We start from the raw sequence: 27,806 nt of genomic DNA, 5'->3' as shown, positions 1-27,806 counted from the left end.
GCGCGCGCGCGTAATCGGGTTATATTAATTCATTTTATTGTGCTTGGTATTTTGCCCATCAGGTTGTATTTACCTACGGATGAGAGAGGACACATCCAATATGGCGGGCGCGCTGGCGTATTTTAGCAACGTTGCCAAACGCTCAAGGGGACATTGAAATAGGTTTCATGTCTATGATACCACGCCCATAAAGGAGAGACTACGGGGCCTGGCTAACAAGTTTTGGAATTACGTTTTTCCAAACACACACACACACGATCTGGTACCGGAATATTGGGTGTCTAATTACAGTGCTTGGGAGACTACTCAGTTCGGCGAGACACCCCACATGCGGACATAATATGCTCTAAATGTGGAGGACTGATTATCCTTGAGCCGAAGCAGCACTGCCACCATCCAGGTAAGCGCTCACCTTGCTACCCCGCCCCTCGACACAGTAAAACCCCTTTGTTATTGTTTTAAGATTTTTTTTACTCATACAATGGTGAGACACTTTATCGTTTTAACCTGTTTTTGTCGTTTTTTATCGCTCTTCATTACGGCGCAGGTGTGATCGAGTTTTTGCTCGCCAAACTTAAAAAATTGTCTTCACGTTGTGTCAATTCTTCCAGTAAATAGCGGACACCACTAACTAAAGTAAGTATTATACTAAAAACGCTCTTGCTTCGTCATTTTTCAAAAGTGGATATTACTTGATTTATTAATTAACGCCATTATAACACAAAAGAAAATTGAAAAAAATTTCGACAAAGCTATTTACACAACCAATCGCCGAACTCGAAAAATACACAAAACCCCTCTGACCCACACCCCAATTTATTGCAGAGGATTATATGTTAATAATCTATTTGTCATTAGGATAAGCAAAACAGATTTTGCAACACCGTTACTACTGACATGCTAATTTGCTTAGTAAATACTGCTCGCAGTATTCAGTGGATGTGACATTTTGATGTGTGTGTGTGTGTGTGTGTTTATTGTATGATATCCATCTGATTCTGATTCTGATTCTGATCCATATAGAGCGGGTCCTCGGTTTATTTACAGCGGTCCTTTCCTTTGACGATTCGAAGGTGCGCGCTGAACTACTTAGGACACAGATAGTCGTCACTCGGAACAAGACGGCACGCTTAGTTACGGCCGTGCCGAGTGTTTTATGTTAATAGTTGAGAATAGTTTTTTTTTTTTTTTTTTTTTTGCTTGAAGCTAAAACACAGGAATAAAGATCACCATACTCCAAGAGCTACTTTTTGGGTACAGATACATGCTAATGGCTGCCAATTTGATGCACACCCCTGAAACAATAAATTTGCTCAAATTACCTTGATGTTATTATTGATAATAATTTTCATTTTTTTAAAGACACTGATTGTGTTAAACTGTCATGTGGTCCTTGGGGGCCACCAGGTGCCAGCAGGCAGACCCCTGCATTAGAAACAGGAAGCCAGAGGCCATAGTGTTTTATACTATACAACACCATATGATAATATACAGTACTATGCAAAACTATACAATAAATAGGATAACATTCCAACACTATTATTATGGTAGTACGTAGCTCATTTCGCGCTACGCAACAGAAGTCATCACAAAAGGATAACGTGCAATACTATAACCCTACATACAGTATATGTAATTAGGACCATTAGATAATTTAGATTTTACTCTTGATATGCCGTTACCACATTCTTATGAAAAATATATATTTTTTGTTTTTCAGTCATAATACATATAAATGACTGGTACATAGTTTTCCAATTTATGTGTCTGTATTTCAATACAACTGTAAAAAAAAGTTCTGCATCACGGTAAATGTGATGTTTCTCATTTTAAAGTGATAGGTTTTACAAAATAATGTGAAAAGTTATGACATTAAAACGTGATAAGTTTGGCTTCCGCTATTGGCATGACTAAAGTAAAGCAATTAATGATAACTTATCATTTCTGCTGCTGAAGATTGCAAATTTCCCCAATGTGGGACAAATAAAGGTTTTCTTATCTTATCTTATGTTAAAAGATGAAGATTTTGGCTTCTGCATTTGACATACGGTAACAACGTAAAGCAATTTCTCCTGGTTCAGGTCAGTAGCTGAGTCCTTTTTGTGTCTTATTAATCAGTGACGAGCTACTCAACTACCAATACTGTCAAAAAAATAAAAAATAATGCCAACTGTCCAAAATGATTGAATAGATTTAAAAAGAACACACACATTGAGCTCTACCAGTGACCTGAACCTGAAATAATTGCTTCGTTTTGTGATGCTGAATGCGGAAGCCAAACTTATCATGTTTTAACATGATAACTTAACAGGTTTTCACACGAAACTTTTCACATTAAGTGTGAAATTTATGAACTTGAAATGTATTCCATCATAATGTGACATTAAACAAGCTCCAGGTAATGTCGTTATTATTGCTCTGTACTTGCAGCAATAGCAGTCACAAGCATTACATAATGGCCTGCCTGCCGTACACACATTCTGTGTGTACGGCAGGCAGGCAGACAGGTACACACAGCAAATCAAGTTTACGGCAACACTCAGGCAAGCACAGACACATGTGAGGCATGAGAAAATGAAGACACATGGTGGCATGTTGGAACTCTTCTCTGTTGATCTGCGTGATCATAATCACGTAGATTATCATGTTAAAAGTCCACTGTTTGAATTTATGGCCATCTGTCCATCTATCCATTTCCTATAAAGGGACGTGAGTGAGCTGCAGCGTATTCCAACTTACTTTGGACGAGAGACGCGGTACACTTGTCTGGTTGCCAGACAGTCTCAGGACACATGCAGTGTAGAACAGGGCTCTGTAACCTACGGCTCTTGAGCCACATGCGGCTCTTTCATCCACAGCTCCCTGTGACTTTGAAAAATAATTCAAAAGTATTTCATTTTAAATCACTTTGTTTGTTTTTCAAATGGAGCGGCCCGGTGGTCCAGCAGTTAGCGCCTCGACCTCACAGTGCAGAGGTACTGGGTTCCACTCCGGCTTTGGCGTTCCTGTGTGGAGTTTGCATGTTCTCCCCGTGCCTGCGTGGCTTTTCTCCGGGTACTCCGGTATCCTCCCACATGACAAAAAGATGCATGGCAGATGAATTGAACACTCTAAATTGTCCCTGAGTGTGAGTGTGAGCGGATGGTTGTTCGTCGATGTGTCCTCTGCGAAAACTATCCATCCAAGGGTAAAAGAGTGTTAAAATGGCACCTGTTCACTTGGGCAAAGTTTTTATTTTGTCGACAGCCTGATTTTAGAGCGTATTATTTCCATTTATTTCCGTTATTTTGTACGAAATGATTTTTTACCAAGTCAAGTCAAGTCGGCTTTATTGTCAAATATGCTCTATGTCCAACATACAGCACAGGTGAAATTTCTTTCCTCTCAACCACAGTGCAAACATGCAGTGCATTGAAAACACACACAGCTAATTACCAATTTACAAAAGTGATGCTTCCAGTGTATAGAGGGGTACTTCTTTATTTTGTTATTGGGGAGGTCATACTATTTAACGAAGTTCTCCCATTGCAAACATCATATCCTCTTCAAGTAATCACATAAAAAAATGGAAGACTGCGGTGTGTGTAATGTGGAGACTTTGCAGTTACATTACACTTCGCAAATAAACACTCTCAGAGACAGAAGTGTGCTGGTTTTGTGAGCTCTTTTCAAGAGCAGTGTGCGTCTTAATATTACAGACCTGTGCGTGTGTGTCATTACTTGTGTGTGGTCTGAGGGTCTGTAATGGCGCGCTAGCGCCTCAGCACCGCTAGTCAGACTCTGTCATAAAACATTTCCCACGGGAAAGAGGATGATTGGACTGTCATAGCCACAAATTTGTGTCAAACACACACACACACACACACACACACACACACACACACGCACACACACGTGTCACTCGTTCTGTACAGCCATTGTTTCAAGTGTCACTTTAACTTCTTAGGGCGAAAAACAAATCGAGACTATGTTAGTTACTGTTCATGACCAAATGTTGTATTTGCTTTGTGTGTTTTCAGGTCTCATGTCACTTCACTAACCAGTCTCTCCCTCAACATCATCCTTGTCATTTCACTGGATCATGTGGCATTTCCTGTTTGTAATCCTGCTGCTGTCATCAAAAGTTCATGGCCAAGGTAGACTGTCGGACATCACTGTCTTCACATGTGCTGTAATTCAATACCTAATTTAACAACATTATCTATAGTGAGTCATATCACAATGTATCGTTACTGGGCCCATTTTCTCCAATTCTCAAACAATCTTTTTTTTTTTGGTGCGGGGATCTACTGGCCATATATTGTCTCGCCTGCCTGCTTTGAAAGGGTTTTTTTGTTCAGAGGGGTGTCTGACCCAGTGCTGGTCTAGCTCCACTTTAGACCCACTATGAACCCTTCAGAGGTCGTTGACCCAAACCACAGCGTGAGGTTCATATGGTATCCATAGATGCTCCAAGAACATTATTTCGTTCATGTTTATTCCTCTCTGTCTTCTTTGTTTCCACCACCCCTTCCCCTCCTGCTCTATCTATAACTCATCCACGTTACATACAAAACACTGACACACTATAACTTTGTGACGGTCCCCTGACATAACCTCTGACATTCATGGCCCGCCTTAGCATCCTCTTCCTGTTTCTTCAGGGGACGGGAGGACAGGACGCGCTTTGACGGAGAACGGGGCAGCTGCGCTGGCGGGTGGACTGTGGGTGGGAAGGCAGAAACATGAAAGATGCTGCTTGTTGGGAAACCCCCTGTTGGAAATCATGCAAATTAAACAACAAAAGATCATTTTTGGGAAGGAAGTGACATGGGAATAACAAGGGACATGGAAAAAGTTCCTGAAAAATCTGCCACTTTATTTCTGTCATCATCACCCACTCGGCCAAATATTTCATCTTCCTCTGATCTTTGCCAAGGTCGTCTTAAGCTGACGGTCCTCTCCGAAGACAGATTGCAGATGAAATGGAAAGAGACCGATGGTCCCATTCAGGGCTACAAGGTCCGAGTAAGGCCCATCTCAGGTGAGACTCTTCAGCCTCATTTCAAACGGGTTGTAGGGCTGTCAAGAACAAATCTATTCGGAATCGATTATGCTAGCAATGGACACATAACACTTGAGTTTGTCAAACTTAATGTTTGAACACTATACTAACCTCAAAGTAAACAACATTTTAATATTGCTTTTCATTGAAGACAGCCGTGGTGTCGTTCACATTCGCAGGTGCCACTCATGGCCATTAATGGCTGCGCCGCTACCAGCAGACGTGAGAACTTATTAAAATTATCCAGCAACGACTGTCTTGCTCGCCTGGTTGTTATTAATTTTTTCTCAGACATTTCCCACAATAATCACAACACGTGACACTCAAACTTGACCATCGCTGAGCCACGTGAATGCGCTTTGGAGCATGCTATGCTAAGCTAAGTTTGCTCGAGAAGCTTTAACTCGCGTCATTTGCAAAATGAATACAATATAGTGTGTAGTCTACAAACACCAGAGAGTGCGTTCTAATTAGCCATGCTAGGATATATATGACATCACCTAAAGCCTGGCGAAGGTTGGCGAGTGTTTGCGAAGGTAGCAACTGTTGAGTTTTCATCAGTTCACTGTCACAATTGGTCGCAAAGACGTTTGGCGGGCCGTTCGCCAACAATTTTAAAGATTTAAACCTTGCGCATGACATGAGTTTTTGGCACCCTTTGTTTTGGCCACCAACCAGTCCTAAATTAACCCGAGGAATGCGAGTTGATCCCTGCAGCCAGAGTCCAAAATCCTGTGACAACTTGCCGCCTGACTAATTGAGATATTTGTTGGACCAATTTTTTTTCTTCCTCTTTTAACATGGTCATTCACATTCACATATTATAGGTGTAATATTCAGTTTACTAGACATGCTGGTGTACTGTGTGTACCGCAGATGCGTTTTATATCATATAAAAACGGCTAATTTCACATTTTCATAGCAGGACTGAGAATGGATGAATATGTTCGTCATGAGCAGAGTATACAACAGTATAAGACTCATTTTTCAAGTCACACTCATGGTTCTAAAAATAAAATAATCACTGGCAATTTCTTTGTCTTGCTGAAGTGGCGCCAGTAAAGTGCACAGCAATTTAAAAAAAAAAAAGCTTGATTTTCAAGGACCTATCAAAGAAATTTAGCAATGCTTTTCATGGAACCTGCTGTGGGCTCACTCAAATTGTGCCATTTCTTTCACACGACTTAGCCAAGTCATTTTTCATGACGGATGTCTTTTTATTTTATTTTTCCAGACGTGCCACAGCCGGAGCTCATGTTGACAACCACACGGGGGCGGGCAACCGTAGCAGGATTGGACTCCGGTCAGGAGTATGCCCTCCAAGTTCTTGTGCTTAATGGGACCACAGAGAGACTTCTTGCAAAGCGACGATTCACCTGTAAGAGGCACACCAAGTGGGATGGCAGATATTTCAAGGGTTGCAGCTGGTGGAAAGTATTTTTTTCCCAAGTCTTTGGAGTACTATTTGTGGTCCTGGACGTCCTCGGTTTATGTTAGACCATCCTGACAGAGGAGTTTATGAACTAGTTTGTGAAGCAGCATCATAATACATTGACTGGCTGCAAAAGAAGACACACCCATTTTATTTATGGCCAAGAAGTGTTTTTCATACCATTTACTGTAATTATGACTTCTACAAAAGAAGTACACAACAGCCCATTCCATTTTATGTACGAATTTGGATTACATCGCTCAGGTTGTCTTTGTGGCTGACATATAACGTAGCGACAGCACAGTCGGCTGTTGGGAGAACTGCGCCACTGGTTGGAGGTGACTGTGTCGAGTGGCACATGTCCAGGCATGCCTCATCACCTCAGCATGGAAACTTGTAGCATTAGCTGTCATGCTGGAATGAGTGATGGGAGTCTATGAATTTCTTTGCCTCTGCTTTGTGACTCCCTCTTGTGCTTTGTGATTATATCAAGCCTTGTCAAATGTTTCACCCTCAATTTGTAAGTTGTTGACCTTGTCTTCTGACCATATCACCTAAAAAAGAAGCAGCGCTGCTAATGTTGCTATAATTTATAAAACGATCCATTATTTATTTGCTTTAAATCAGGGGTGTCCAAAGTGACCCGAGAGTCATTTTTGGCCCTTGACCACGGCCACCCAATGACGGCACTGTTTTTAAGGTCAGGAACAGTTAATTAAGAAAGTTATTAACCCTTTCAGGGACAGCGGTTAATGCAGTGGACATCTCATTATGTTATCGGGTTACAGAGTACTTGAAAGGGTTAATTCAGAGGCTAAAATAATTCAACCAAATTGAGCCGTAGTCCAATCCTTGACACGGCTTTGTAAAAGGGGTCTTTGTCTCATCCAGTGGACAGTCTACGGGAGGAGGAGATGGTTCGTAGTGGCCAAAGGAGGAAGCTGTTGCCAGGAGGATCTGGATCAGGAGACCTGGATGATGGAACGGAGGCTCTGCTGGCTCTGCCTACCGTTCTTTATCCAGACCTCGTCACCACAACTACAAATGCAGGTGAATCCTTCACACACACACACACACGCACCACCATACTGTATTCTATACGCATATCTTGCTATTATCTTGACGACAGTGACTCAACAGAGAAAACATATCCATCTGATGGTTATTAGAAAAAATAAAATAAAAATATTTTTTAAGTTGGTTTAACATTTGCCAGCCAGTTGAAAATATGCATGCCCTTAAGTACTTGAGTACTGATATGAACATTCGATGCTTTCAATCAGATGATACAATGTGAGCAAACAATTTCCTCAGTTGAGAGATTCAAAAACAGTATTTTGGTGAGAATGACCAGCCGAAAAGTTGAGAGCTTTGCAGGAGACTTCGGAATATGTTGATCATTAAAAATACGACAATTGCCATTACCTCCCTCTGCCAGAGCCACCAACTATGGAACCCTCCACTGCACCTGTGGATAGCTCCCAGGACAAGTCTACCAAAGTGAAGAAGAAGAGGAAGAAAGAAAAAGAGCGGGAACGCTCCAAGGTGGAAATGAAGGACAAACAGGGAACGACAGCGGGCAAAGAGGAGAAGCCACAAAGGATACCACTTCCAACTCAGCCAGTTACAGGTAACCTCTCGTCCTCCTGCACCCACACCCAAAGTTGACATTCAAAATCCCATTTCCCATACATTTGGAATAATTTTTTTTCCGAACCGCCACCATCAAAAAATAAATAAATCAGAATTTTGCGCCTGGTGCAAACAAGTCTTGCGTGAGACATGTTATTAATCTGCACAGAGGCGGGTTAGACCAAGTTTTGGTAATTTCACAGCCAAAAGATTCATTTTAAAAAAGGTTGCTGTGATGTCATGGGTTTGAGACTAAAGGGGCTTGAAAACAGAATGTGTGTTGACATGATGACAGTGTTTATTGAACAGGAAAAGATAATGAATAGCCATGTTGTTCGGCCACAGGGCACATGTCGTCACTCATCGTGGAGTTCAAGGAAACACGCATTTAAACGGATGTTCATTCACGCGTCATGCTGGTGCATGTTCTGTCCGTTCGCCGTTTTCTTTCAAGTCCGTCGAAATGTATAGAAGTGTCATGGAGCATAACAAAATGTCGTTTACTCATTAATATGGCATATTGACATCCTGGCATGAACCTCCTGGAAAAAACGTTTTTCTCCAGGTCAAATTCTGAGGTGTTGTCTTTTTTTTTTTTTTTTTTTGGTAGGTGCTTTTCCGAGAAAACCTTTTGAGTGCAACACTGATGCTGCAGCGGACATCATGTTTTTGGTGGACGGTTCCTGGAGTATTGGACGGACCAACTTCAGGCGGGTCAGGGACTTCTTGGAGGGACTGATGACACCCTTCCGCATCGGGCCGAAAAACATTCAGATTGGTGAGGCTTAGTATCTATCGGTTGGGTGTGCAAATGTAATGCCGTATTTGTTTTCCCTTCTATTCATGGCATTGGCGATAAAGATCTGCAGGTATTCAATCAATGTGTGGTGGAAGGTGTACAGTACATGCGATGGCAGACACTAGCCAAGTCGAACCACATAACATCTGGATTGTTTGGCTAGTGTGGCCGTTCAGTTTCGAAATCAAGCTCGGTACATTTGTTTATAGACCGAGCACACTAGGGAGAGGCCTCGATGTGGAACAAGTTAGTTCTTTAACTCATTTAGTACCAGCCAATTCTGGACCAAGTCTGAAAAGACGTTTAAAAACGTCTTTGGGAGTGAATATGTTAAACACGGTGTGTTCCTCTTCAAGGCCTTAGCCAGTACAGCGGAGACCCGCGAACAGAGTGGCAGCTGAACAACTTCACTACCAAAGACCAACTGGTAGAAGCTGTAAGGAATTTCCGATATAAGGGAGGAAACACTTTCACAGGTATTGTTCAGGCATGATGATGCGATATTGTTGTCTATTGCTCAGAAGATGTTTTTTTTAGACTTGCTACGTGAATTTCTAGGCCAAGCGCTGCTCCACGTCATGGAGGAGAACATGAGGGCTGAAGCGGGCGCAAGGTCGGACACGCCCTTCTACCTTGTGCTCTTGACAGATGGTAAATCGCAAGATGACGCCATCGCCGCAGCAAACCGACTTAAAAATGCCGGTGTGGAGATCATCGCTGTAGGTGAGATTTTAAAGTGCGAAGTTGGGGTATATTTGTAGTGTATGTATTATTTTTCTGACTTGCTTGTATTTTTGTGGGAAATGGGTCATGGAATTTCTGCATATGTTCCGCTTGGCTCGTGATTGATAGCAAGGTAATTCCACGTTCCCACAATGTGTAAGATGTCATTAAAGCACCACATGTTATACCTCAGTCGGCATTTATTGTTTCACTGTACTGTGCCTTGTGTTTCTTTTCACGTGCTACCTTTCCATGTGGTCTAATAGTCCCGTCATTAGCCGGCTTTTTAATCTCGGTTTGTGTAATAAATTCCAGATTCCGGCTAGAATATGTAATTGTGTGTTTATTCTGCATTTAGGTGTGAAGAATGCCGATGAGGCTGAGTTGAGGCAAGTGGCTTCAGAGCCGGTGGATTCCAATGTCTACAACGTCAACGACTTCCATCTGCTCAGCAAACTGGTGGCCCGACTGGTCCACGTTCTGTGTGGGAGAATAGAGGAGCGCGGAATCATAAAGCGTAAAGTAGCACTCATGACGTTGTCACAATCTATTAAACCACAGTAAGCATACATTAAGAGAACGCTGTATACATGATTTTGGTCTGTGTGCTCGAGTGCATCTTGCTCGCTCTACTGTGAGCGCTCGTTAACCTGCTGTTGGAATCTTCAAAGAAAACAATGTTGACCAAATTTGTGCCGGACAAACTTTTCATTGCAAAAACTTTCATTTTAAACACACGCGGTATAACATTTTCTTTCTTTTGGTATTTTCGGAGACGCAGGTAGTTAAAACGGGTGTTTGCCGTGTTGTGGGAGTGAACGCAGCCGACTTGCTTTGCGGCCAGTCGAAGCAGCTCCTCTTATTTCCTTTACTACTTAACTCAGGAAAGGTGCATGTTCTACATGGCGGAAGCATAAATTGTCTCACTGGAGTCCATGCAGAAGATTGATGCGTGCAAAGTATGTTTATAATGAAATGTAAGAGGATTTCCATTCGCGGATGATGTAAAGTTGGCTGCTGTGAAGCGGGAACTTGGACATTGCCTTCCATCCCTGAGCATGCGTCCGTGTGTGACTTGCTTTCAGCTGGTCTAAGGTTTAGTCTACTGTCAGCCAACAAATTGACCGCTGCACATGAAATCAAGATGCGCCAGTTTTTACACCCGAGCGCCTGTATAAAAATAGAGTCCTCAAAGTTGTATCATGCATATTGCAAATAGCGGTTGCTGTACCCCGCCTGTGTATCTATTTGCTTTTATCTTTTCTACACACACACCATCAAATCCCTTTTTCTAGAAGGTGAACCAGAGCCAACAGTAGACCCGACCCTATCTTACCCGAGTCCCACTGACCTCCGCTTCTCCGACCTGGGCTCCAGAGAAGTGATGCTACACTGGACCAACCCTGCTAAGCCAGTCCAGCAATACAGGGTGGTCTACCACAGCGCGGAGGGTCAAAGTCCTCAGGAGGTCAGAGACTTTTCCAGTGCTTTATCTTTCTTCGTAACAATGAGCCAATGTGTGGTCCTATATCCTTTTAACCATCACGTGGAACCTTCCTGAGGAAACCTGAAATGATTTCACACAAGTTGACATTTAAGGAAAGTGACTTTTAAAGGGCCCCGCTAAATTGCTGCATCACAGCCAGAACCCAGCCAAGTGGAAGTCCATCAACTGAGTGCCATATTTTCCAAGCATTATTTTCACTTTGAAACTTCTGCTAAACAACGTAGTTTGTTTTTAAGGCCTTCTATGTTCGTTTGGTTTCATTACAGATTTGATAAGAACGCCTTCTGCGTTCATGCCAATGCGAACATTGTTGTCATGGTTTCAACAATCTTCCAGTTGCATCTCCGGCAGACTGTAACTTTTCCCCCTCTGTCTCCAAGGTGGTGTTGGCTGGCTCGGAGTCATCTGTGCTGCTCCAAGGCCTTTCCTCACAGACACTGTATCATGTGTCCATTTTCCCCGTGTATGAGCACAGCGTAGGCCTGGCACTCCGGGGAACTGTCACCACAGGTGAGACTCAGGTGCAAACACAGGAATGAACAAAACAAAAAACATCAGCATATACCTGTAAATGCAGAAGAAAAAATTCAAACGCAAGAGTGAACTGCTGCGATCACAGCAACTATGTGGAAGGAAAGACTACAAACAACAAAACAAATGCAAAAAAAAAAAAGGCGCTGTGATATATATATATATATATATATATATTTGTTTTTTAATATAATAATTTATATTTACTTGTATACTTTTTGTTCTTCTACTTCTCCCTTTCATAATGTTTGCTGCTGTAAATTGGGAATTTCACCATTGTGAGACAAATAAAGGTTTTCTTATCTTATTGTCTTATATTAATGTTGATTTTTGTATTTTACTTTTTCAAACAAGGCCAGGCAGACAACATCAGGTCCAAAATAGTATGTTCCTAAAGTGTGATGTTTTCCGTTTTCCACATCCCTTATTTTCCTGCCCTCGCCTCCAATCTTTCTCTCAGTGCCACTCTCCATGCCAAGCGACCTGGAGGTGACGGCTTCCTCTTATAGCACACTGCGAGTGAGCTGGGGTGCAGCTCCAGGGGCAACCGAGTACCTGATCCTCTACTCAGCACTCAACCACGGAGAGCCGGATGACGCCAAGGAGGTGAGAGCGGCACCTCACTGTTTTTAAAATGTCATTAGGAGGCACATAGCAATAAGAACTGCAATAATTGAACTTTTTCGTGGAGTAAAATCACATTCACAGCAGGTGTCCTGGCCGGTCCATCAATATAACCGATTTGCAGTGGGAAAATATTGATATTGTCGCTTTGTATTGTTATTACTTGCTGTGATAAAAAAAATAACACGATTAATGATATTGTCTAATCTAATGCCCATGTATGTGCAGTTTTGCATTTTAAGATAAGATAAGATAAGATAAGATATCCTTATTTGTCCCACACTGGGGAAATTTACAACCTCCAGCAGCAAGAATGTAGGCAGAAAGAAGAAGAAAAAACAAACAACACCGTTTTATTACAATTTGGGAGTTTTTTTTTTAACTCATTCACTCCCAAAGACGTTTTTAAACGTCTTTTCAGACTAGGCCCAGAATTGGCTGGTACTGAATGAGTTAATAATCGGTAGCCTCCATGTACTGTTAACATCATGTATGGTGGTACTGCTCTTGTTGTTGGCCACATATTGTGATGATAAATTCTGAGCTACTCTGTGATTCCCAACCCCATTCAGTGCCCAAAAAGATTGTCTTTCACTAACTAGAAATACAGTAAATAAAATCAAATGATGGTAAATGACTGACATAAAGCGTACTGTAATCGTGCTGCTTCAGAATTGAGTCGGGGATCGCGTGTTTTGTAATTGTCGATTTTATTCTAAAATGACTGCAGGAGAAGTTTGGTGCAGAGCAGACAACGTTAGAGCTGGCCGGTTTACATCCTGCAACCGACTACTCAGTCACTCTTTATGCTCTCTATGACGAAGATTCCAGTGATCCGGTCACAGCTGTCGCTACCACATGTGAGCCTGCTCCACACATACCCCTTTTTTTTTTTTGATGGTTTGTTTTCTTCTTCTGCAGTATTACCCCATCGTCTCTTTATTACGCTGTCTCCTGCTTTTTCTAAAACTTGCCCTCTGTGCTCTTCCATGATTTCATTTTTCCGACTGTAATACCTCATCAACCAAAGTCGCAGGCATAGTTTGCAATGGAATTGAATTACAAGTGGTTCAATGAAAGGGAAGAGATGTCTTCCTTCTCCGTCATATCTCTTTTAGTGGGACTGATGCAAGTAATTGCATCACTTTTGTTCACATCATCTTTGGCCTTCATCCTCCTCTGTTTAGTTCCTCTCCCCTCGCCCGTGAGTGTGAGCTTTCCAGTGGTGACCCACAGTATGCTGAGGGTAAGCTGGGTGCCTGGAGCCGTGGATGTCCCCGCTCACAGAATCACTTACAGCACTAACCATGGCAGTGAAGTCAAGCAGGTAACCTCCTCACACGCCGCCAATTTTTTTTTTAAGTGTAGATAAGGACCATTTGTGTTTTAGTTTGGTGTTTTTTTGTTGTTGTTTTGTTTGCCTCAAGGCTGGGCTGGATGGTGAAGTTTGGGTGAACCCATCTGTCTCACAGTAAAAAGACTGAGGGTTTGAATTTCTGCTCCTTTCTGGAGTTTGCATTTCTCCCCATGCTTGTGTGGGGTTTTTTTGTGGGTGCTCCGGCTTCATCCCGCATCCCCGAAAATGTACAAATTAGGTTCAAGGCTGTATTTACACTACGAGTCCAAGTGCCCAATTCTGATTTAATATCTACGTCATATTTATTTTTTGTTTGTTTTACAGACATTTAGTTGTTTATGCTTGTGCTGTTGTTTTCATTAATTGCAACATCTAGTTTGGCGAGGTGGGGTTTTCCCATTCGTACGTTTCTACTGCATTGGTAGATATTTGCTAAATCAAATTTTTTTTTCCAATTAAGAAGATGCCCGATTCCAGTCCGATCATATCCTGTTCTGTATGGGGTTTTTTTTCTCTTTGCAAAGCAATGACACTATAGCACAAAGCAATATACACTTGGGAACAAAAGATCTCAGTTGTATAAATCAAGCCTAATTTGTGATTGTGCAAATGGTGATTTGTCGAAAACATGCCTTGCAATTGACTGACAACCAGTCCAGGTTTTACCCCAATCTCTCTGGTAGGTAGTTTTGTGTAAATGTTTCGAGTAGTAATTGATGGTCCATGGTTGCTCCGGCAACAACAGAGGCACTCGTACCCTTATTACAAACCTGTTTTGCACTCAAGTTATTATTTATTTATTTGTTTGTTTGTTTGTTTGTTTGTTTGTTTGCTCTTCAGATTGAGGTTACCGGACAGAGCTCAGTGCTGGTGCAGAGTCTGGCCTCTCTGTCTCCGTATCTGGTATCAGTCCAGTCTCGCTACCCACAAGGCCTTTCTGCAGCCCTCACCAGTAACATCACCACATGTAAGAAACTTGTACCTTTCATCTGGCCTGCAGTAAATAACTTGAATTTATCTCCCTTGCAGTGAAAGTACCCTCCCCCTCAGACTTAAGGGTGACCAATTTTTCTGGTAGTGAAATCACAGTACGTTGGGAGGCTGCTGCTGATGATGTCATCTCCTACCTCATCAAGTGGATCTCCCTAGGGGGAGGAAACCTGAGACAGGTAGGGACTTCTGCACCGATTGTTCAGAACTTTCAAAATAGAGTGACATGCAGTGTAAATTGGGTTTATAACTTAATGTGTTGTGTAGTTGAAAGTGAGTGGAGAGACTGAAGGGGTCATCCTGGAAGGGGTGGAAGACAACACAGAATACCAAATCTCTCTGTCTGCACTATATGGAGATGGAGCTCAAAGTGAAGCTGTGGCTATACGCTATAGCACACGTGAGTCACTTATAGTCACTACATGTAGCGCAGTTCACACACAAAACGCATTTTCCTCCATTTCTGTCAGCAGATATTTAGTGTGAGGGCAGTAAATTGGACCTGCTGTTTTGTAACATGGGGCGAAAGTGAAAAAGTAAAAAACATTCACTGTACTTGATTGTTTCATTTCTTACTTGCTGGGTGGACAGGCACTTTCAGAGGCTCATCAGTTTCAATACAGGGCTACCCTGAATATGTGATAGGTAGATAGAATAGGTGATTTTTGTAAAAGCAGCTCATGTTTTGCGAATAAATAAATAAATCGTGTAATGACAGAAGAGTGCCGTATCTTTCATTAAGTAGTGTCTGTGTTTATGTAGTCATAAAATGCAATATTCTGTGAGCCTTTTTAGAGTAATCAGAATGTTCTGCATTGGCTGCCATTCAAGAGTTTCTATTTTCTGAAAATTGCTGGCATTGAAAGCCTTAATTAATTACCTGCGCTATTAATAATGTTGCCTATTTGCTTGCTGCCTCTCTAGTGTCTGGTGGGGGTCCATCCAGCGTGTCCGTCTCCGACGAGACGCCGGTCAGCATGATGGTCAGCTGGGTTCCCCCCAATGCTCATGTCTTGCAATATCGTGTCTCTTACGGTGCACTGACAGGAGCTGAGAACCAGGACAACTCTGTAAGTGCCAGCTCGCATCGCATCACCTTTTCTTGACTTACACAGTGGACCTGAGAGGCGCGTTGTTGTGCTCAGGTGTTAGTTCCAGGTGGTGAAAAGCATGTGGTGCTGGACTCATTACAACCAGACACACGATACAGCATCCTGGTCACGGCTGAATACCGCAACAAAGAAGGAGGCAGTGGTTCAGCACAGGGCAAAACCAGTAGGTCTAACACACACTAGGGTTTATAACTAGGAGATTTGTACATCAAGTCATGATAGCTTTGGTTTTGCAGTCAATAAGTGAGATTGAATACAAAAATCAGCCCAAAAATTGGAAGTCTTTTTTTTTTTTCATTTAAGACATCTGATATCCATCCATCCATCCATGAAATAACTGGATTCGGTGAGATGTTGCTGTTGACATTTTAGCATTCTTTGTTGTCCTAAAAGTATTTTTTATTGCATTGTTTCTATTAAAATATCAAAAAAACTTCAGCACAAAGTCTTTACTGACCAAAACGTCTCAGATTCACCTCAGAGATTTCATTCCTTGGGTGTAACAAGAAGTTAATAGTTGAGTTAATTATGGCAACAACAAAAAAAAAATACTTGGGACCAAATTATACACTTGAGTATACTGTTAAGCTCATAAGATATCGTTATCTTCATACTTCTCTGCACCATTTCTTTATTTTTGCTTTGTTGAATATCTGATAATTGACGATATTGATTCTCTCTTTCTCCCTTGCTTTCTCTATTTTGGCAGCCAGTCTCCGAGTAAGCAGTGTGAGTGTTGTGCGGTCAGACCACTCCAGTATCTGTGTGTCATGGAGACCCCTGTCAGTTGTAGACGGCTACCGTATTGTTATTCAGTCGGTCAAAGGTAATTTTCGGTGGCATCGTATCGCTTGGTATCATGCCTCAAAGTCTTCATAAATGTGATGAACTCAGTTCTCGCGCATGTTTCTTGAGTGCAGATAAAGTGTCAATGGAAGAAAGAGTGGACGAGTTGAGCAGCACTCATTGTTTCACCGGGCTCCAAGCGGAGACGCTGTACCGCATCAGTGTGCACTCCAATCTAGGATCAGCAGAGGGTGCTGCCGTCTCCATTCTGCATCCAACAGGTCTGAGGTGATCGCACTTAACACCTACCATAGCTCTTGGGTGCGTTCTTCGTGATACCCGCGCACGTCTGTTTTTTTGGGCATCGACTGTAATAAGAACAATAGAAGCTGTAGTAATTCCGCTCTCAACCTAAAACCTAAATGTTGATGCATCCTGAAATGCTTAAAAAATGTCTGTGAAAGACAGACTCAAAATTTAGGATTACCTCTCATATAATACACTCTTTAGGATTTATTCGAGGGCACTCGGGCCCGACCAATTTGGATTAATTTTTTTAGGCTCTTTCCAATATTTAATACTTACAACAATAAAGATATAAACAGGTCCAACATTTGACTGCTTTGTCCTTTTAGGATTTGTTTAATTTTACAACAGGGCCAAAAACTGATTTTTTTTGGGGTGGGGGGCAATTTTGAATGTCATTAACTTTGTCTTATGTTGTAATGTCTCAAAGTGTGTAAAAAAATATACAATAACAACAGTAAGTAGAAGTTATATCTCAAATCGTTTCACACATATAAAAAAGCTCTCATGTTCAGTATTCCATGCGTTTCGGGAGTGTGTGTGACAGCATGTGTGGGTTTATGTCAAGACGTTATGTCATAATCAAGACAAATATATTGGACCTTCATACTTGATGGTGGGATATTGTTGCATTCTTTTTTTGTTGTTGTTGGTTCTCTCACAGCTCAGGCCCCGGCTAAAATTCCTGTCAACACTCGTCAGTACCCAATTCATTATGAAGGTGAGCGTATTCGATCAACTTGTTCGCGTGAATGATTATTGACGGCAAGGCAAAGCAGCTTTATTAACTCATTCACTCCCAAAGACGTTTTTAAACGTCTTTTCAGACTTGGTCCAGAATTGGCTGGTAGTGAATGAGTTAATATAGCACATGTCATACAAAAGACACCTCAATGTGCTTCACACAACCAAAGGCAACACCGAGAAGCATCTACAAACATCTTGAGAAATTCAAAAGCAATGCAGAGAAACCAAAATTATCTTACCAAAAGTGTTGAAAAATGGAGATTGACAACATTTAAACACCTTAATGCATGTATGTAAGTAATAACACCTCGTGCCCATGAAAAATGTCTTCATTGAGCAATATTAGCAGATACTGTCTCAACATTGAGATACATAGATGGATAATGTATTAATCCCATAAGGGAAATTAAGTTGCCTTCTTTTGCCATAGTTTGTCCTGAAGTCACCATCAGAAACAGTATTGTTAAAGGTAAGACATGCTGCCTTCACTATTACAGTAACAAAAAAAACCCCAAACTCCTTTAAAAGAATCTCAGCATTTTCACGACGATTTCACACCTTACTTTATTACATGTGCATGTCCAGGCTTTGACATGATGGAAGCATTTGGCCTCACGCCAAAAGCCCACTCGTCCGTGGATGGGGTTGCTGCAGAGCCTTTTGTCTTCAACACACTTCCTGCTTACACTTTGTACAGAGACATCCAGCTGACACAAAGCACCAAGTGAGACACCATCTTTCTCTTCTCTATATCTGCTGCCACTAATATAGTGAGTGTAGCCTCTGAGGCCCAAGTGTCAAGCTCTGGTCCGTGAGGGCCGTTATCCTAAAGTAGATGTTTCTCGTTCTCCAACACACCTGATTTAAATGATCAGCTCATGGGCAAGCTCTTCAGAAGCCTGATAACGCTCCTGATCATCAATCGGGTGTGTTGGGGGAGGGCAACATCAAAAACATGTGGCTTTGTGGCCCTCGAGGACCAGAATTTGACACCTGTGCTCCAAGGTATGCTCGTCAAGTTAAGTCAACCAACCATTTGTTTGGATTTTCCTGGAACTAAGAAGTGACAGTAGGTTTTTTTGTGAGACTTCGATAGTTAAAATGCTTCTTTTTCATTCGCTCGCTCTTTTCCGCTAGGCTTATCCACCCTGTAGGCTTCTCTCCTGAGCACACCATCAGCATCGCCTTCCGCCTACTGCAGGAAACGCCCAAAGAGCCCTTCGCCCTCTGGCAGCTCACAGATAATGACTTCCAGCCCAAGATGGGAGTGGTGCTGGACCGTGAGTTCTTCATCATCCCACTCTCATTTAGAGTCATTAGATCATCCAACTGCACTAGATTCCTCAAGGCGCTCAGTTGTCCACATGACTGCGCAAAATGTCTCGAGTGACCACGACCTTTGTTGTTTTCATGAGAGTGTTATAATGACTTATAATCATGAGCAATGTTATTCAGGCTCAATAACTTGCGAGAATGTAGCTTTCTGAATTCTTTACAATGCTGTTCCTTCGAATTCGGATGGAAGGTCATTGGAACCTTGTCATTACAACTCAGCTAACAATGTCATTTTGCCCAATACTCCAACCAACATGTATTTAATTTAAGATGAATGTTGACGTTCGAAACCTGCAGCATGCCAAACATATTCCAACTTCACGTTGCAATGCTTTGAAGCACGAGATGTTCACTGTTCCATATGTGTGCCATTTTGCCCTTTGAAACTAGCCTTGACCAAGCAGTTGGTGTACTTGAGTCTGGATTACCGTGGCGAAGTGCAAGAGTTGACCTTTGACCAGCCACAGGTCCACAGGCTGTTCTACGGTAGTTTTCACAAGGTGAACAAATGCGACTCAAAACTTGTATAAAAACTTGCCTCAAGGAGACCAACGGAATTTTGTTTTTTCACAATTTAAAACAGTTGCCAAGTATCTTAATAACTTGTCTGTGCAATGCTTTTGTGAAACTATTCCAAAATCACGTCAAAACACTTTCACAGCATATCTCTTGCCGTTGGGGAAATTGGCAGATCTGTCTGAGCTGTGGTTGTGAGGAAATTGCAGGGCAAAGAGATTTGACTGGTCTGTGGACTCGTTTCAGCCATTCTCTGGTTTTGTGGTCTCAAAATGATCGTCTATAGAAATCCATTTCTGCTCCATGACAGCGTTGCACAAGGTGCAAAGCAGTTGCCCGCCACTCTCACACAGGACAGCGGGAAACCTTTCTCCACTGAGTCGCTCATGTTTGCATTCAGTGCCAAAGTGAATTTGGCAGCAGAGTGCGTTGCTTTTTGGCAGAACGCTCAAGACAGTTTTGATGATCGGTCCAAGTTTCAGAAAACTTGTTAGTTGGATGAAATTGCAAGCTTATCATCATTCACACGGATTGATGCCAGTCACATAAATTGTTGCGCTTCAGGGACTTTTGGAGCCGTTGTTAGAAGAAGCTAACGCAGTGATCTCACTGAAAGCAAGTGGCCAATGAGGTTCCATTAATTATCACTGGCGGATGGATGACAATGTCTACATCAGAGTCGGTTTTCATGTAAAAATACGAGTCAGTGACTCTGACTCTGTTGCCAAACTTTGCTACCACCGTCCCACCTCAGTTAAGGCTCCCATATTGCCTCTGAAAGCAGGGAATGTTTTCCCAAAATCCCTTTTGGTGCTGCTAACATACAGTACTACACAATGACAGGTTAATCAATTGTAAAAGTGTGGTTTTATTGGCGATGAAAATAGCTTACTTACTCCCCAAACTGAAGGCCATTAAAAGTCTATGACACATGAAATGTATTTTTATTTTGTTATCATGTATTCATTTTGTCTGTCTGTAACGTGTGTTGAAAATGTTCTCGAAGTGTATGATTCAATCACGTGATCAGTTTGTAGTGACTGAAGCTTGAATCGCATTCATTGGTCTTCCTCATTTAAATGGTTGTGTTGGGACACTGTACTTTCTCAAAATAAGTGGAAGAAAGGTTGCTGATTGTAACAAAATGCTGAATTGGTTTTAAAAACGAAATATTGAGAAGGCATTAAAAATGGATTTTGGCAGGTGCACCTGTCGGTCAGCCAGGTGGGCGTCTCCTTGTCTGTTGATTGCCAGCGCGTGGGCGAGAGGCCCGCCCGACCACTCGGCAACCTGCCTACGGACGGCTTTGAGATGCTGGGAAAGTTGACGAGGAGCAGAGGACCCAAAAGTGGCTCGGCTGCGGTACTTTGACTTTTATTCCCGTACGCTGCCCCGATTGGCTAAGGAGATCTGTCACATGTTCGATATTTATATTGTGTGCCTTTGTCTGCAGTTCCAGTTGCAATCATTCGAAATAGTGTGTAACACAACATGGGCTGCAGAGGACACCTGCTGCGAGCTGCCCGCAGTGGTCAGTCATCTTTCTGTTTTTTGTACCATGATAACACTCGTTGCTTAGATTGACTGGAATATCAACCACCAAGCGGTCCAGTTCAATTCGCCCTGATGCAATCTGGATGATGTGGCTTGTTGATGTCTGTTTGCCCTCAGAGAGACGAGGAAAGTTGTCCTCCTCAGCCTTACTCGTGTACCTGCTCCTCTGACATCCCAGGAGCTGCTGGTTCCCCCGGTCCTATAGTATGTCAGAAATGTTAATAAACACCCAGAATCTAAAGAATTCAGGTCATTGTAGTATTTCTTTGTTGTCAGGGCAAGCCTGGTCCCCGTGGCGTTAAAGGTGACAAAGGTGAACAAGGACACAAGGTAAATGAAGCGAAGCAGTTTCCATTGAAAACAAAAGCAAAGATTCCACTACTGTCTTGCCTGTACCTTCTTCAAACTTTCAGGGATTAATGTCCTAGAACACAGGTGTCAAATTCAAGGCCCGGGAGCCAGATATGGCCCGCCGTGTCATTTTATGTGGCCCGCGAAAGCGAATCAAACATGTCAACTAAAATCTCGAGCAAAATTTAAAATTCTCATATGTAGCATTTTCTTGTGATCAAAGCCCTCATCACATTTAGTTACATAATAGTTGAATCAACTGTTTTACTTGACTTCTTTATACGGTTTCAGTTATCATGGCCATCCAAGGTAACTAAAATGTTGCCTGTGACAAAAATGAGTTTGACACCCTTGTCCTACAAGGTCATATCGGTAACTACAGTACATATTCAAATGGAGAAAAAAAAACAACTAAGCAGATAGACATACAGCGTAATAGTTTATATGAATAATATGACCTCTGCGTCAGTCCTTGAAACAAATGTTTTTGTGCTGCAGGGTGAGATGGGTCCTCCAGGCAAAGCTGGACTCGTGGGCGGTCTTGGAGCAGTGGGCAGCAGGGGGCCACAGGGAATGGCTGTGGATGGGAAAGTCGTGAGTAACCTTCCTTGCCATAAGTATTATAACCATACTTACCTTGTACAATGGTCTAAATGGACAGAGGATGGATTATATAATGTATAATTTTCAGAATAACAGTAATTTGCCCAAGTTTTGCCAACACTTACTCTATATAATATTAATTTTTCATAAAACTGTAAGCGCTGTTCAGCAAGTATGGGAAGGAGGTCTGTCAAAGATGATGTTTTGACATTTGGGAAAGGTATCTCTTGCTTTTATTTTGACATCATCACTTCATGGCAACTATTATAATAGAGTAGAAGTTAAATTAATCCGTTTGTAGGGTTTTTTGTTTTTTGCATGTTGAGTTAAATAAATACTTTAGGGCAGGCATGTCCAGCTCCAGGCCTGGAAGGCCGCTGTCCTGCCTACAATCGGGTGTGTTGCTCCTGAGAGAGCTGGAAAACAGGCAGGACAGCGGCCCTTGAGGACCGTTTCGGGCAAAGTATCGTAAAACACGAAAATGATCTGCCTGCTTTCAGGGACCAACAAAGACATCATCTCATTCATTATATGTTTTTGAAATTATGCAACTGATTACTTGGCTATCAGAATTTTTTCTGTCCAATATCAGAATCGTCATCTGCTTCCAAAAAAATCCATATCGGTCAGGCCCTAGAAAACCCCCCCAAACAAACATGAAATCCATGTTCATAATTTAAAACAGTTCCCAGATCTTTGAATCGCATTTCTCTCACATGCGTTTGTGAAAATACCCAAATGATCAGCAACAGTAGCGTACAAGATGACCTTTTCCATGTCATTTCACACTTGATGGGCGTACAGGCAATCCAGAGACCCAATTATGTACTTACAAGCCATTAAAAAAAAAAAAATCTATTTTCCATTACATCCTGTGAAGGATGTCTAAAAAAACGACCATCAACCATATTCCTCCTTTTAGGGTCCACCTGGGGAAAGAGGAGAAAAGGGAGATCCTGGAAGAGTTGGACTTCAGGTGACATTGCACAGTTGTCAATGAGCACATTGCTGTCAAAAAGCCTTAAAACCCATCAGTTCCCACTCATGCCTTGATCTCTGGTGTGTCATATTTCTGTAGGGTGTACCCGGACCTCAAGGCCCAAAAGGGGAGGTGGGCCCTCCTGGCCCCATGGTGAGATGACTGATACAAAAAACAGTAAATGTCGCATTCCTCCATTGTTTTCATCTTACTTTCTGACAGGGCATCCGAGGTGTTGAAGGCAACATGGGTCCCCCTGGCCCCACTGGATCAAGAGTAAGATCGAGTTTTAATTTACTCAGATGTGTGGATACTTAATGTGTGCTTATTGCTCCCAAAGTGACCATCAAATTATTGAAAGTTCTGTGATATACTTTTATTAGGGTCCTGCATTGGCAGGTCCAAATTGTTGTTGTTGAGCCTCACATACAAAACTTGTATGTGACTGAAAAGAAAAAAAAGAGGTAAACTTATTAGAACATATTCATCCGCCTTTTGCCCGAGTTAGCTGGGGTAAGCTCCTGCAACTCTGATAGATTTCGCATTTGAATTAGCTTTCGATTGGATACATGGCCTGACTTCTTCCTCCTTGTATCCCTTTGTATAATAACTTTTCCCTGTATTTTGTATCTTTACATTTAATTGACGTTATGTTATACTGTACAGGGCTTCCAGGGCATCCCAGGACACCCGGGACCCACTGGGGAGAGAGGTTACATTGGACCTAGCGGGGCGACGGTAGGAACAGAGGGACAGAGAGCGAAATCAGTGAAAGCTGCCATTGTGTATTCATGTGTATATTTTTGGGGACTTCCAGGGTCTTCCGGGGAGTAAAGGGGAGCAAGGAGAGAAGGTAGGTTCCCAAAATAAATCTGTGGATACCAAACTGGGAAATGTGGGGGGTTCACTTGTGATTTTGCCCATTGGCCAGTGCTAAAAAAAGAAAAAAAATGGGGAGTTGTGTTACTGGTGATATTTTTGCATGTAAATATAATACATGGATGTTTTTCACATGTTTTACAGGGGGAACCTCAGTCCATGGCTATGATCTACCAGCTTGTCACAGAGGCGTGTGAACAACTTGTTCACCGTATGAACTCTTTGAATGCAACACTATGATGATAGTATAATAATAATAATGATAACAATAATTATGATCATGTGCAGTGGAGCCTCAAGCTGCATTTCTGAATCCAACATTTTATTTCTGAAAAGAAGTTGCACAACAGTGAGTTCAAACCCCCAGTCGGGTTTTGTTTTGTAAACATGCACGGATCCACACACAAGTTTAAATTAGCGGCTTGGTGATGAAGTGCTGCAACCATGAGGAAAAATACAATCAATGCTTTTAACTCATTCACTCCCAAAGACGTATTTAAACGTCTGGTCAGACTTGGTCCAGAATTGGCTGATACTGAATGAGTTAATGGCGCTCACTTTTTATCTTCACTCTCTGGGCTTCTGCTTCCGCTAGGAGAAGCCGCTTACCTCATCGCAACCACATACGTAGCTCTACCCTGGTTTTCATGGTAACGAATGCTTTACTTGTTGGCGCTGTGAACAATGGGGGCGTGGTTAGCAGTCTGTCATTTTCATGAGGCTAGGACCAACCGCCCTCTCAAAACAGGCTCATTTCAGGACAGCTTTAAAAGGGATTTGTAAATGATTATTCAATTTTGAATTTTGGCAAAAGCATTTCACAGATATGTTATAAAGACACCTGGGAACAGTTTTACATTTTGGGAGAAATTAATTTTTTTGTCTCCTCTTGGGCGGCACGGAAATTGACTGGTTAGCACGTCCGCCTCACAGTACAGAGATGCAGGATTCTATTCTGGCTCTGGCCTTCCCATGTGGAGTTTGCATGTTCTCCCCATGCAAGCATGGGTTTTCTCCAAGTACTCCGGTTTCCTCCCACATTCCAAAAACATGCATGGTAGGTCAATGGAACACTCTAAATTGTCCCTAGGTGTAATTGTGAGCACAAATGGTTCAATTAATCAATCACTCAAACTTTATTTATATAGCACCTTTCATACATCAAAATGCAACTCAAAGTGCTGTGCAATTAAAACTTCAAAATTGCAACACAAAAAGAGGCCACCCCCGCTCCATTTTCTTCCACATCCAATACGACGAGCATGACTTAATGATCTGAATTTCTGTTTGTTTGTCAGAGGAGGTGAGGAAGTTGGACATGTTCATCGATGACATGGCCCGGAAGCCAGCTGCGGAGGAGCCCAAGGGGCCTGCCGGGGAACCAGGAGTACCAGGTCCCAGGGGTCCACCGGGCTCCCGGGGAAATCAGGGGAATATAGGCCCCCGAGGGAGACCTGGCAGACCTGGCTACCCTGGCGAACAAGGTCCCTCTGACTAAGATTCAAACTTCTTCTTTTTGAGCTGTTCAGACTGTAAATGTTCCAGTCTGTATTTTCCTGATCATTTGTCTTCTCTATAGGAAGGTCAGGGTTGCCAGGGGAAAAAGGTGATGCCGGGACTAATGTACAGGGGCCCCCAGGGGTCAGAGGCCATGCAGGTACTTTTCCTATAAATATTCCAAATAATTATAGGGATAAGGACTCTGTGAACAAATGACACCCCCCCTAAATAGGTTTCAAATTGCCTATTATAATAGCTTAAACTGTGAAGACTGTTTTTGTTTAATATACTCTCAAACTCACCTTACATCAGTTCCCTTAAAAATAAATGACTCACCACATTATTTGATTGCGAAAACAACACATCCCAAGTGCCCATGCACATGCAGCAACAACTACGACTTTCATGAAACTGAAACCCTGCAAGACACCTAGGTTTTTGATGGAAGGCCATAGGAGCTTCACATCAATAAAGACCACAATCATCATCCAAAGCGCACAAGAACGGTTGAGAAGGGACACATTTCTACATCAACCGTTTTCTATGGCGTTGTACAACCTGGACTGATTGTTAGCCAGTTGCAGGGCACAAAATAAGTATGCACAGTTACATTCACACAGAACGACAATTTAGTCTTCAATGGACGTTTATGCTTTTCGAACGCTGGATAAAATTGCTAATTATTTTGCTGAGCCACAAGCGACAATTATGGTGGCAGGGCTTGTATAGAACTGATCAATAAGACTTACTCACTTACCGACAATTTACTATCCATGTGTGTTGTATTGCGTATGTGTCCACAGGTCCCCCGGGGGAGTCCAAGATTGGAAGCTCAGGGCCCAAAGGAGAAAATGGAAAGCCGGGACCGCCAGGGATTCCTGGAACTCCTGGCCAGCCGGGTGAGATCGGACCACCCGGAGTGTGTGACAGCAGTGGAGGCTGCCACAGAGTTCCTCAGCAAACGGGTTAGCATTTACACTGCAACGACAACATGTATTGATCTTCTATAGTGCTGGTCCTCTTTAGAGTCAGGGCTGAGATGGACCCTATCCCAGGGGAGAGATGCGGGGTAGACCCTAGACTGGTCACCAGCCAATCCCAGGGCACATTCTGTTTATACAAACACTCAAATTCCCACTTTTGGATAATTTAGAGTCAACAGTGAACACACACAAGCACAAGGAGAACATGTTCACTCCACACAGGAAGGCATGAGCTGAGATTCGAACCCTTGGAACTGCATAAGTGTGTAACACAAACATTTTAAACACTAGTTTACCCTGTAAAGATTTTTTTAAAAGCAGGAAAAATATGATCCACGGTCATCCTGGTGGGGGGTATCATGTCACCTTGCTTAAAAAAAAAAAAAAACGAAACATAGCTCACTTTGTTGGTTTACATCAGGAATGCCCAAACAGTCGATCGTGATCGACCGGTAGCCCGCGGACTAGTCCCAAGTCGATTGCAAGGAGTGCAAGGGGAATTAAAAAAATAAGATATTTAGGATTATATACTGTATTTTTGTGCTTGTGGTTTAGCTGCTTGAAAAGTAGATCTTTGGTCAAAAAAGGTTGGGCACCCCTGGTTTACATTATCTACTACTTGTTTTATCGCTATTGTCACCTTTCTGTTGCTTTAGCTGTATTGTACTAAACCATCTAGACAGAGACACACTTTTATGAAATGTATTCAGAAAATGTGAAGTTTACACCATACTTACTGATGGTAACTGTGTGTCTGTGTCCCTCTCCAGAAGACACTTATTACGGCTACCAGCCTTAAGAGAATGTTGAAATATTAAGTGGTGATGACATCACAACAGTACGCCTGTTTACATTGACAATGCTTCTGGAGTTCAGTGCATGACAGTATTGCACTTAAGCTGATGCAGTGCTCCCAAGCGTAAGTCATCACAAGAGAAAGTGAAATAGAAGAAGGAAGAGGAGGACATGCCTGTGATGCCGCACTGTGAAGAACTGAGGAATCTGCATTTTCCAAAGGCTAAGTTGTTAAGTGTTATCATTTTGACAAGGGTGAGTTTTTCCAGCAGCCGCTTCAGTAAGATCTTCCCACTTGGATCCATTCGGTGCTGTATTTATAAGCCATATTCGCACTGATACCTTTTCTTATTGTGTGTATGTAGTTAGGCATATGTCTTAGATTTCCACTCATTTGACTTAACCTTCTAACCTAAACTGCCTCAAAAACAACGTTAATAGATAATCCATGGTATAAGGTTTATATTATCCATGGTATAAATGACTGTGAGTACGTTGTGTATATGTATATTGTTAATTTTTTGAGTGTATCCAGTTATTCATTTAATCAAATATTTATGTTCATTTGTAAGTATTCTTCATGATAATACACGTTTATTCAGACATTGTCATTGTCAATTCATTATTTGTGTGTGTGTGGGGGGGGGGGGGGGTTAAACTGTCAAACAATTACAGTACTGTACTGTTTAGTTTTTCGTAGAACTATTCTAATACGGAATTG

General features: G+C 42.2%; 1 protein-coding gene across 1 annotated transcript; it reads left to right on the top strand.

The window, feature by feature from the left end:
- The first annotated feature begins 208 nt into the window (after positions 1-208).
- LOC147210136 (collagen alpha-1(XX) chain-like) lies at positions 209-27,696 on the top strand. The gene is made up of 42 exons (XM_086105633.1): positions 209-400; positions 4,020-4,136; positions 4,919-5,023; positions 6,279-6,422; positions 7,368-7,526; positions 7,915-8,106; positions 8,719-8,886; positions 9,264-9,383; positions 9,466-9,630; positions 9,989-10,147; positions 10,926-11,098; positions 11,518-11,647; positions 12,129-12,274; positions 13,023-13,152; positions 13,480-13,619; positions 14,490-14,616; positions 14,679-14,818; positions 14,907-15,039; positions 15,564-15,709; positions 15,785-15,914; positions 16,461-16,577; positions 16,672-16,818; positions 17,508-17,564; positions 18,021-18,059; positions 18,176-18,314; positions 18,728-18,870; positions 19,316-19,425; positions 20,645-20,803; positions 20,895-20,972; positions 21,113-21,199; positions 21,272-21,325; positions 21,845-21,940; positions 22,872-22,925; positions 23,028-23,081; positions 23,151-23,204; positions 23,595-23,666; positions 23,746-23,781; positions 23,952-24,018; positions 25,106-25,291; positions 25,387-25,464; positions 26,111-26,272; positions 27,061-27,696. The coding sequence occupies exons 2-42, from the start codon at positions 4,082-4,084 to the stop codon at positions 27,087-27,089; spliced, it is 4,680 nt and encodes a 1,559-aa protein (XP_085961759.1). The 5' UTR covers positions 209-400; positions 4,020-4,081; the 3' UTR covers positions 27,090-27,696.
- Positions 27,697-27,806: the final 110 nt, after the last annotated feature.

The sequence above is a fragment of the Hippocampus guttulatus genome, chromosome 1 (genome assembly GCF_054856545.1).
Source record: "Hippocampus guttulatus isolate MCC_2025c chromosome 1, RoL_Hgut_1.0, whole genome shotgun sequence".
Taxonomy (NCBI): Eukaryota; Metazoa; Chordata; class Actinopteri; order Syngnathiformes; family Syngnathidae; genus Hippocampus; species Hippocampus guttulatus.
The sequence above is the reverse complement of the archived record's forward strand: the minus strand, read 5'-3'. Positions and strand labels throughout refer to the sequence as shown.